This window comes from Molossus molossus, unplaced genomic scaffold (assembly GCF_014108415.1).
Source record: "Molossus molossus isolate mMolMol1 unplaced genomic scaffold, mMolMol1.p scaffold_m16_p_11, whole genome shotgun sequence".
In the NCBI taxonomy this organism is placed as follows: domain Eukaryota; kingdom Metazoa; phylum Chordata; class Mammalia; order Chiroptera; family Molossidae; genus Molossus; species Molossus molossus.
This window is the reverse complement of record NW_023425346.1, coordinates 3,884,964-3,897,347: the sequence shown is the minus strand read 5'-3', so window position 1 is coordinate 3,897,347 and position 12,384 is coordinate 3,884,964. Positions and strand designations below refer to the sequence as shown.

The window sequence follows — 12,384 nt, the reverse complement described above, 5'->3', positions numbered from 1 at the left end:
CAAAATATGGAAAAATGTCCTTGGGTGAGGATAAAAAAAAAATTAAAAGTTTAATTTTGAACATGTTCAATGTGGCATGTCTGTGACACATTCAAGGAGAACTCTCATCTAGAAGGCTCCTCATATCACTGGGGAATACAAGGGAGAAAACAGAAATACACTAATTCACTTACTCTTTTTAATTTTATTAATTTGTTTTTCTCATTGATGTTTCTCCTTTTTTCCCCGTTGACACCCTCCTCCCCATCTCCCCCACCCCTCTCCCAGCTTTGTTGTCTATGTCCATTGGTGATGCATACAGGCATGTAAGTTTTGTGGTTTATCTCTTTGTCCCCAACCCATCAGTTCTGGGGTTTGTAAATCTGAACCCTACCTCTTTGTCTCTGGGTCAATTTTGTTCATCAGTTTGTTTAGTTCATTATATTCCACAAATAAGTGAGATCATGTGATATTTGTCTTTCTCTGCTTGGCTTGTTTCACTTACCATAAAACTCTCCAGGTCCCTCCATGTTGTCTTAAAGGATAAGAGATCTTTCTTTCTTACAGTGGCATAGTATTCCATTGTGTATATGTACCACTGCTTTCTTATCCACTCATCTACTGATGGACACTTAGGTTGTTTCCAGATCTTAGCTATTGTAAATAGTGCTGCTATGAACATAGGGGTACATATATTCTTTCTGATTGGTGTTTCAGGCTTTTTAGGGTATATTCCTAGAAGTGGAATCACTGGGTCAAATGGTAGTTCAATTTTTAATTTTTTGAGGTAACACCATATTGTTTTTCATAGTTGGCTGCAACAGTCTGCATTCCCACCAGCAGTGCACTAGAGTCCCCTTTTCTCCACACCCTCGCCAACACTTGTTGTTTGATGATTTGTTGATGGTGGCCATTCTGACAGGTGTGAAGTGATTTCTCATAGTTGTTTTAATTTGCATCTCTCTGATGATTAGTGACTGTGAGTATTTCTTCATATATTTCTTGGCCATTTGTATGTTCTGTTTGGAGAGGTGTCTATTTAGTTCCTCTACCCATTTGTTTAAATGGGTTCTTTGTCTTCCTTTTGTTGAGTTGTATGAGTACTTTATATATTTTGGATACATCTGATACATCATTGGCGATTATGGTCTCCCATATAGTGGGATCCCTTTCCGTTTTGATGGTTGTTTCTTTTGCTGTGCAGAAGCTTTTTAGTTTGATGTAGTTCCATGTATTCATTTTTTCCTTTGTTTCTCTTGCCTTAGGTGATGTATCAGTGAAAATTCTGCTGTGTGTGATGTCTGAAATTTTTTTGCCTACACTTTCTTTTAGAATTTTTATGGATTCACGAGTTACATTTAAGTCTTTTATTCATTTTGAGTTTATTCTTGTGTATGGTGTAAGTTGATGGTCTAGCTTCATTTTTTTTGCAAGTAGCTGTCCAATTTTTTCAACACCATTTATTGAAGAGACTGTCTTGACTCCACTGTATGCTCTTGCCACCTTTGTAAAATATTAATTTACCTACACTTTACGTAGGATGTCTTGCATTGGGGAGTCCAAGATGCTTTTCTTAACTAAATTACCTCTAGAAAGTATTTCAATAAATAAGAAAAAAAATATATATATATATATATGTCGTCTCCAGTAGGGCAGCCTTTGGAAGACGCTCCACTATACGCAATCATGTGAGAGGTGCAGCTTTAGCCATTTTTCCAATTAGTTGTGCAAGAGTTTTAATAGTTAGAGTAAGCATCAAAAATCAAAAGCAAAGATGAGTCCTGGGACAGCAGAGGCACATACACAGAATTAAGAGATTACATTGAAGGCTTTTTTGTTTGTTTCTTTTGTCCATCTGCTGTTTGTCTCTGGCTTGCTAGTCAGGGACTGAAATGGAAAGTGGGCACTGAGCTGCTACCGAATGCTCTGCTTTGCTCTCAGTAGATCTCTGTGCAGCAGAACCTGCTGTGCAGAGGAGAGCTGACTCCCAAAGCCGCACCTTCAGGTCCGTGATGGGGCTCACACTATGGTACCTCTTCCCTCAGGCTGATCCTAGATGGTGAGTGAGTACTCGAGTCAGACCACTTCTGCCTGAGGAAGGACAGTGTGCCAGGACATCTGTGAGTAAGGACCCACCCTCAGTGCAGCCAAGATGTGCATAGGTCTGCTGCGGCTTGAAATCCTCCCTATGTCTTTGTCTTTTCATCAGCATCAGTCCTGCATCTTGTTTGAAGGATCCGTTCACCTTCTCCCGCTCCCTTCTACTTCATCCTTCACAGAACTCTCCCCGCTGAACCTCTAATACACCCAGTTTAGTCATGGCATCTGCTGCTCGTAAGCCTGATCTGACTAATTCCTAACGGGGTTACTATCAGACTTGTGTTCAAGGAGATACTTTATTCACTTTTGGATTACTAAAATGTGACATAATGTTTGAAAAAATAATAGTAGTTGTTTTTTAGGCATTCCCTTGTGTATCATGTATTGTTTTCCTCTGGATGTTTTAAGGTTTCTTTTTGTATCTTTGTTTTTTACTAATTTGGTTAATTGTGTGTAAGTGTGACTGTCTTTCATTGTATTTTTTTTTCTGAGCATTTTACATCTATAAATTTATAACTGTTACTAAATTTCAGAAGTTTTAAACCATTTTTTTACTCTAACATTTTTTCCTGCACCTATCTCTTACATGTTATTAATTATTATTATTTTGAACCTAAATGACAGGAGTGCTAGATTTTTGACCCTGCTTCCCATCCCTGGGCTGGTTTTTTCCCAGTCTATTTTTTGTCTTATTCACTCTGGGTCCATTCTGTTGATCTGTATTTAAATTAATCCACTCATTCTTGTGTCACCTTCATTCTGCTATTAAGCACATCCAGTACTTTTTTTTAAATTTCAGCTATTATGTACCTAATTAAATTTTTATTTAATTTTGATTTATATTTTCAATTACTCTGGTGAAAACTTCTACTTTTTTTTAAATTTTCAAGAATTTAGTTTTATCTTGTGGAAATAACAATTTTAATAACTTAATATATTACATATGTAGTATAAACATAAATAACACTGTTTACTATGCTATATTTACTATACTGTATAATAGCACATTATATTAATTATATATAATGTAATAGAAGATGGCTAGATAGAGAGACACAAAGAGGGTGATTTGAAGTACAAGTGTGCATATTATTATAAAAATAGTTCCATAAATTACAATAGAACAGAATGCCATGTTTGGATAGTCTAATAGTGATCTTCTGATAATGGTGATTCTTGCAGGCATACTGTCTGAAAGCTTTGGGTATGTTATTTCTTTGGCATGGCAAGGTGGCCATTACATTGGCTCTTGGTCACATTTTCTTTGGTCAAACTAATGATGTGATAGGATACATTCTTTTCCAGCCAGCAAGTGAGGGTATCAATAATAAAGTCATGTTTGCCAATGAGGTTTGTGTTGGCTTCCAATGGATTCAGCTGTTAATGTTGCTGTCCTGGATGTCATCATAAACTTGGGAAGTAAACGAGAGTAGATATAAAAGTTACATCTAGTGAACATGGAGATTTAGTATAGAAGGTTCTCAATACTTGCTGAATAAACTCAACCAAATCGCCTTTACTCTTAATTGATCAGTGCCTAAACTATTAGAAATAATTAGAAATTAAATCAATACCTCATTTCACTTAGATTTTTTAAATTGCATATGCTTACTTATTAAATTATATATGTAAACATATATTCAAATTTATTGTATATTGATATATTTGTTCTTTTTCTACTTCAAGGTTATAACATTAAAGTTTCTATATGAAACAAAGGATTAAAGTGAATAGTTTAATAGTTTAATTAAAGTTGTAGAGGGCAAATATGGATAAAAGGGGATGGAAAAGATAAAATAAAATTAAATTAAAAATAATTAAATAAATGAGGTAAGTGTGTATAAAACAAGAAAGGAATTAGGGACTGTGGAGACTTGAGGATTGATGTCCTATAACACACACACACACACACACACACACACACACACACAGATCTCTGTTAGGATGATAAAACTTTGTCCAAAATGAGCATTTTTTTTAAATCAAAGACCAGATAGTAAATATTTAGTTTTTAAAGAATTTTTTTCTTTATCGATTTTAGAGAGGAATGGAAAGGGAGAGAGAGATAGAAACATCAATGAGAGAGAACATCAATTGGCCACCTCCTGCAAGCCCCCCACTGGGGATTTGGTCCACAACCTGGGCATGTGCCCTGACCTGGAATCAAACCGGCGACCTCTTGGTGCATGGGTCAATGCTCATCACTAAGCCACACCGGCCAGGCATGACAGCAAATATTTTAAACTTTGTGGGTCATATGATCTCTGCTACAATGACTCAACTCTACTATTGCTGTGCAAAGGAAGCCAGGCACAACATGTGAGTGAATGGGTGGACCTGTTCCAGTGAAACTGTATTCATGGAAACAGTGATACTCTGTTTGGGCTCCCGAGCCATCATTCCCCAACCTCTGCCATAAATGAAACAATAGAATAAAAGTCACTGATTAGAGTTTTGGGCCAAATTGTTATTCATGCCCCCAATTTTCCAATTACTTACTTCAATTATGTGACACAATTTATTTGTAAGTCATTCTGCTCAGTTATCTTGAATGTCATTTTAAATATTGATCCACAGGAAGAGCTATTATTTTTTCATATTAATTGTCCAAATGGATTCTTTTCAGGAAAATTATTTTTTACACTATCATTGGGCTAAACAAAAACATCTACAAAGCCAGATACTGACTCAGTTCTATCATCAGAGCATGACCAAGAGTGTGCTTCTGTCTCTGTGACTTCCATGCTGAAATGTGGAGGATCAACGTGGGACGCTGCACAGAGGAGCGGCCGAGCGGCACACACTCACAGGACCCAGGAAAGACATCATTTCCAGCAATGCTAGAGGTAAGTAAAATAGCAGGGGCGAGGACATTAAATCTTGCAGAGCTATAAGAATAGAACTAAAAGACAATAGTTTTAAAATAGAAACATAACTTACTTTAGTCATGAGGTAGGGTGTGGTTTTTTGTTTATGTGTCTTTTGTGGGTTTTTTTGTTTGTTTGTTTTCAGTTTGGCTTTATTTTTTAATTTTCTTTCTTTATTGATATTAGAGAGAGAGAGAAAGGGAGAGGGAGAGGGAGAGAGAGAGAAACACTGATGAGAGAGAACATCAGTTGGCCGCCTCCTGCATGCCCCCCACTGGGGTTTTGGCTTACAACTTGGGCATGTGCTCTGACAGGGAATGGAACCAGTGACCTCTTGGTGCATAGGTCCATGCTCAACCCACACCTGCTGGGCTCAGTTTTGCTTTTAGGTATTCATTCCTATAGCATGTAGATGATTGGTCTTAGGGAAGACACAACTGTGAAACTTTTTATTGGCTCATGAAAACATTGATTTGAACAAATAACTATTATATTCATGCCTAAACTTTCCTTTTACTCCTCCCCAGAAAAACAACATTTTGCACGAATTGAGATAAATTATTTTTTGGTTGATTTTGATTTATATTTTCCAAACTGAAAAAGCAATTATCTCTACTTCCTCCTTACTTGGCGAATGTCCAAGACTATTTATGTGAGGATATTAAAAGGATTATTTTCTAATCCAGCAGGTTAATTATTTAATAATTTAGTCATTTGACTTTTTTCCATTAGGAAGAAATTGGCTTTTATTGTATATCTTTCTCACAAGGCAATGATATGTTCTTTTTTAGGCAGAAAGAATATTCTCTTTTCCAGCAATTTTAGAAAAGGTCTTTCTACACATTTTATGTATTTTTCTGTACATTTTAAATAGTTAGTTAATCCAGGGGAAATTGGACTATTGCTAGGAAGATATTTTCATTGCCTTTAGCTATCACATTATGGAAAATATGAAAGAAGCTGGGGATTTTTTTTAAGAGCTTGTGTCTTGGATATGACTCCTTTCATAATATGAAAATGCCTTCAGTTTTTATAGACCTGGAGACTTAAACAATTGCGAAACTTAAATTCAAAATATAGTCTATTCCTGATAATTTTCTTATGAGTGTGTTTGAAATCAACAACGCCGTTGTCTCTTTCTGCCACACTCTTTCTCATGACACACCATTCCATCCCCAACACAAGAGTTTTGCACCTGCTCGCCGTGATTTCATTTGCAGAAGTAAATCTCACAAGTAGTGATGTAACGGTGCTTTTCTTGCAATGTATTGTGTTTGATTTTTCTCACATGTGTTCTCCACAGTAAGTGCACTCTGTGTATATGTAAGAAGAATTTAGTGTATGTATTAGATCATGAGGCAATCAAAGCCGGGTAAATCATTATCACTGTTGCTAAATATACCCTTTTAGGTAGTAAAAGTTTCAAAACAGACTACATTGAAAGTTTTTTTTTGTTTTTTTTTTTTCACTGTTCAAGGTTTATTTGGCATTTTCGTTGGTATGACACTTGGATAGTTGGCTACATTTTTTTATATGTAGACTTTTCTTTTTACAGTATATGGCAATATACACTAATCTGATACATATAGAACACAGAATAAAATCCTTTAGAACAGTTATGCACAAGACATGCAATACTGGATCCCAGGATGAAATTGACTGGAGAAAAAGAAAAGTTGGACTAGGCATGTTGGGTAAAGGAACCAGAAGTTATATAACACAGTGCACACACATCTAGTTTGAAGGGCAGCTGTAGTGTGTGCAACACTGGCAGTGGTGCCTTTGAGGAGGTGGAACTATTTCACACTAGCCTGTTTAGGACTGCACAAGGTGAGCACCATCCAGCACTAGGACATAGCTGCAGGGTTTCATGAACCATTACTATTTCTATCTTTAGGAAACTGATGTTTTTAGTCACAAATCAGATAAAAAGGACAATATGCAGAATCTCCAACTAAAATCCTGTGGTAGCCTAGACAGTGAGGGGGTATGACACGAGAAGACTTTAAAATTGCAGCTCTTTCTGGATCCCCCAAAGTGTGTCTGCAGTCTTCTTCAAACAGGCCTCTTCCTCAGTTGTCAGAGCCACCTTCACGACATCCGAGATTCCACTCTGTCCCAAGATACAAGGAACACTAAGGAAGACATCTTCTTTTATTCCATAGAGACCCTTAATCATGGTGGAAATTGGATGCACCCGTCTAAGATTCTTCATACTTTCTGCTAAATCTGCCACAGACAGTCCAATGGCCCAGGACGTGTAGCCTTTCAGTTTGATCACCTCATAAGCACTGCCAACCACCTGTTTGTGAACTTGTTTCCATTGCTCCTTATCTGCATCAGTGCCTAATTCAGGGTGCAGGGTCTTTAGGGAGACACCAGCAACATTCACTCCACTCCATACAGGCACACTAGAGTCTCCATGCTCCCCAAGGACCCACCCATGACAGCTTAATGGGTGAACTCCCAGCCTCTCCCACATTAGGTAACGGAACCGGGCTGAATCCAGATTGCAACCACTTCCAATAACACGGTTTTTGGGAAAGCCGCTTATCTTCCAAGCCACGTAGGTCAAGATACCCACTGGATTGGAAACAATGAGCAGTTTGCAGTTGGGACTATATTTGACAATATTAGGAATGATGAATTTAAAGATGTTCACGTTACGCTGGACCAAATTGAGACGGCTTTCTCCCTCTTGTTGACGTGCCCCAGCTGTGATAATCACCAGCTTGGAGTTCGCAGTCACACCATAGTCTTTGCCAGAGACAATTTTTGGTGTTTTAAGGAAAAGGCTGCCATGTTGGAGATCCATCATCTCTCTCTTTAATTTGTCTTCCATGACATCAACGAGAGCAAGTTCATCTGCCAAGTCCTTCATTAAGATACTGATGGCACAAGCCATGCCAACAGCACCAACCCCAACAACTGTGATCTTATTCTGGGGTTTTTGTTCTTCCTTAAGAAGATTCACAATCAGCTGATCCTTGAGCGTTGCCATACTGGACTTCGGAATCGAGAGTGCACGGCGGGCGGGCGTCGGTGGCGCGCGACGTTGGATCCGGACTTGGCGGCAGCTGCTCGGTACTCCTACATTGAAAGTCTTAAATGAAGCACTGTATTAGTGTCTAAGGTGCATTGATTTTACTTGTGTGTACTCCATGCAACTTTTCTATGCGAAATTCAGTATCAATATTATGAGAACATATACTGTTCATATAATCATCCAGGAAATATACTAGAATTCTGGATGGACTTTTTCAAAGATTATAAAAATTATGTTATAAAAACATAGAACATTCTGTAAAATATATGCACCGATATTTTAATTATGGATATCTCTGCATGAGTGACAAAAGTGAGGGTATTTTTCTTACTAATTTTGCTATTTGGGGCAGAAAATATGTTATTTTATCATTAGGAACAATATGGTTTTACATATTCAATCATATTAACAGAATGATCTCAAGTGGTTTCATAGCTTTTCAATTAACTACTTAATAGCCTACACAGATTCTGTACAAGTTTTCAAATGAAGTCCATGTTGCTGGAATTATTCAAAAGTCTCTCTCTTCTGGACTGTTCAAACTATCCAGCTTTTCTGTTACAATATACTTTGTTCAATGTTAGATTGAATCATCCTTTTTTTCCTAAAGGCACCTACCTTTGGATCACTTAGTCCCAGTCTCCAAATGACCTTGACATAACCCATCCTTAAAAAACATAATTAAATTAATTAATTTACTCTGCTTTTATTATTGAGAGTATCACTTACATTGAGATCATTTCATTCTGCTTCACCTGTATTTTTTCTGAAGACATTAAAATCACATTAATATTTTTAAATGTTCTGTGAAATGTTCTAATTATTAATTGATGATGCAATACGAATGAGCAAAATAGTCATTGAGTCAATCCATGTTAATTTTGTAATGTTAATAATTTATAGGTATATACTTTTTTTTAAGGAGTTTCCTTTAAACTTCTCATGACAACAGAAGGAAAGGAAGGAAGTAGGGAGGGAGGGAAGGAAGAAGGAAGGAGGGAAGAGAAGTAGGGAAAAGGAAGGAGGGAAGGGAGAGAGAGAAGAAAATGTTTCATAATGAACTGGATCTCTAATTTGGGACAATTCTAACTGCAGTAGAGAGTCAGAGTCCCCACTGTTGATGACAATGCTGCGGTGCTCTGGGTGCAGAGTTTAGAACCTGAGAAAGCTGAAGTAGCCACCAGATGACAGGGCTGAGCAGAAAGGGAGCCTTATAAGTCTATTTCTGGGACATTGTAAGTTTATAGTATTAGAGTGCAGTGTTCAAGATCAATCACTATGCATTGAGAATGGTAATGAGTAAACAGATTAGAGCAATCTTGGAGAAAAATGGTGGTAGGTAACATTTTGTTCCAAGTCATCCAGAATAGATAGATTATTTTAACACCATATCAACATCCTTGACATCCAGCTAAGACAAGGCAAAGGCCTGAACCTTAACAGCAAGAACCATGCCTTAGGGTAAGATCTACAAACCAAGCTGTAACCAGAGAAACCAGGTTTGGAGGTCGAATAGTGTGAAGTCAGAGGAATGTACCCAACACTTTGGATTTCTATGAAACCAGCCTAAAGGGCATAAATCCAAGTCTTAAATGTGAGTTGCTAATTCAGTAATTTAATTGCTTGCTATACCAAGAATCAAACCTCTTCCAAGGAATATGATGAACTGAGTGATTTTAGAGCTAATTTTCACAATCTTCAGTAGAAAATAAAATCGTTAGACATAGAAGTAAATGGGGATAAATTATATAGTGTAGTCAAGATAAAAATGAAAGCCGTCAATAAATTGAGTATGAGACTTTGTAATTTTCCCAGTATTATTCATTGAAGAGGCCTTCTTTTTTTCATTACATGGTTTTGGTTCCCCTGTCAAAAATGTGTGTGTGTGTGTGTGTGCATAAAATTTCTGGGCTCACAATTCTATTCCCTTGGTCTGTGTGTCTGTTCTGCTAGTGATGTGCTGGTTTAAGTATTGTCACTTTGCAGTATAATTTGATGTCAGGGAGTGTGATGCCTCCACCTTTGTTCTTTCTTTTCTCTTGATTGCTTTGACTATTCCAAGTCTTTTGTGACTCCGTATAATTCCGATAATCTTTTGTTCTATTTATTTAAAAAACACCATTGGAATTTTGATGATGGATACATAAAATCTATACATTGCCTGGATAATATGGTACATATATCAATGAAAAACTACTCAGAAAAGATAAAATACTGACATTTACAACAAACTGGATGGATCTTGAGAAGATCATGCTAGCTGAAAGAAGGCAGATGGAAAATGTCAGAACCATCTGATTTCACGCATATGTGAGATACAAAACTGAAAGCAACAAACCAACAAAGAAGACAAGCAAGCAAAGAAAAACTCATCAATAGAGATACCAGTATGGTGGTTGTCAGAAGAAAGGAGTGGTAAAAGGAGGTAGAAAAGGGTAATGAGGTCAAATAGACAGTCACAAAGGAGACTTGACTTTGGTGGTGAACATACAATGCAATAGATAGATGATGTTATAGAATTGTACACTTGAAAATTACATAATTTTATTAACCATTGTTACCCCAGTAAATTTACTACAATTATTTTCAAAAACTGAGTATTAGATGAACCAAGCATAGATCTCAGCAAAGGCTTTTATATAGTTTTTTAAAAAGTCAAAGTATTAAAAAATATTCAAAAAATAAAATCAATATAAATGAACAAGGATAAAATCTTAGCGAAAACAACAACAACAAAAACGGAGCAACAGTAGCAAAGCAAAGGGATCAACTAAGTAGAAAGTCTAGAACTGCAAATTAACAATAAAATGAAAAGATCAAAAGATGAACTTAACAGAATGAAGAGTCATTTAACTCAAAACAAGTCAAAATAAATTATTAAAACATAAAAGGCAAAAAGGTAGTAGATAGAAGGAAAATGAGCAGAGGATCAAGAATCCATGAACACATCTGTTTTTGTATGTTGTCTCTTTTCTCCATTTGCATGTTTTGGGGACCATGAATCCAAGAGTTAATACCTGAAATTCTGGAGGTATTTCATAGAAAGTTAAAAAAAAAAAAAGTTGTTTTAATTTTGCTTGCAAAAGTTTAATTTAGAAAATTGCTGGAAGTCATAAGTAGCTTAAGATACAAATAATTCTTATATCTGGAAAACAAAGATTACCAACAAGTAATACTTGACATAATAAGTTATAAAAATTATCGCTATTTTTAGTTTATTTAGTCCCCTGTTATTAATTCTTGTTGATCTTGATCTTTGTGTTAGTTTATGCACAGTTTTTTCCCATAGGGTTATGTAAATCTTTACACAGTTCAGTGTTTTGTTTTCAAAGTTGAGTGTTTAAATTTTTTTGAAGATGAAACACAATTGTAGAAATTTTATTTTTGCCAAAGCGTCAGAGTAAAACAATAATTGTCTATATATGATAAAAAGAATTAAAAATGTTCATAGCGAAAGATCCTGTAAGAGCTTATATGCATGTATTCACTCCAATGTTAACTTAACTTTTCTCTCCAATACTGGTTAGTTTAACCATATATATATATATATATATATATATATATATATATATATATATATATATATATATAAAACGTGTGTGTGTGTATTTTCTTTATTGATTTTAGAGAGAGAGGAAGGGAGAGGGAGAGAGAGAGAAACATCTATGAGAGAGAACATATCCACTGGCTGCCTCCTGAATGCTGCCAACTGAGGATCTGGTCCACAACCTGGGCATATGCCCTGACCGGGAATCGAACCAATGACCTCTTGGTGCATAGGTCGACCTCAACCACTGAGCCACACCAGACAGGCTACAATTATATTTCAAATTTTTTTGTTCTCAACATCCACAAACTTTCTGTAACTTTCATATTTTGTTCTGTTTCCTATTTATTTTGAAACAATTATTGTATTAAGAAAAAATGCTTTCTTTTTATCAAAAAGTTCTTTATATCTATTTTTTAAAATCAAAAGCACATTCTATTTTTCTTTTCCTTAACAAAGATATATATTCAAGCTTCATACCGCCTTCTAGTGATTAAGCATCATTTATTTGACACTGCTTCTCATGTAATTGTGCACACCAAGTAAACCTAGTCACTTGAATATTTTTCTTTTGCAAGGGGAAAGTAATTTAAAAAAAAAAAAATGTTTCATGGATTCTTTTAAAAATTTCAAACTTCTTCCCCTGGTTAAGTAGCTCAGTTGGTTAGAGAGTCATCTCGAATGTACCATGGTTGCAGGGTTCTTTCCTGGTCAGGTCACACATGAAATCACCCACTGAAAGTATAAATGAGTAGAACAGCAAATCAATGTCTCTCTCATTCTCTCTCTTTCTCAATGCATAAATTTAAAAAATAATAAAAAATAAAAATTTCAGACTTTTCAAA

At 36.0% G+C, this 12,384-nt stretch overlaps 1 protein-coding gene across 2 annotated transcripts; it reads right to left on the bottom strand.

Moving 5' to 3' along the window:
• Nucleotides 1-6,590: 6,590 nt before the first annotated feature.
• On the bottom strand, nt 6,591-8,011 carry LOC118625357 (L-lactate dehydrogenase A chain-like). Of its 2 annotated transcripts, XM_036254283.1 has the most exons (2): nt 7,239-7,967; nt 6,591-6,996 (listed from the first exon to the last, which is right to left on the bottom strand). In XM_036254283.1, the coding sequence occupies exons 1-2, from the start codon at nt 7,945-7,947 to the stop codon at nt 6,857-6,859; spliced, it is 849 nt and encodes a 282-aa protein (XP_036110176.1). In that variant the 5' UTR covers nt 7,948-7,967; the 3' UTR covers nt 6,591-6,856. The 2 variants fall into 2 exon arrangements, with proteins under 2 accessions (XP_036110176.1, XP_036110175.1); XM_036254282.1 differs by having other exon boundaries at nt 6,890-8,011.
• Nucleotides 8,012-12,384: the final 4,373 nt, after the last annotated feature.

Bases quoted from the DNA above. Each gene is read 5' to 3' on its own strand.
- LOC118625357 (XM_036254282.1), bottom strand. From the start codon at position 7,947: ATGGCAACGCTCAAGGATCAGCTGATTGTGAATCTTCTTAAGGAAGAA.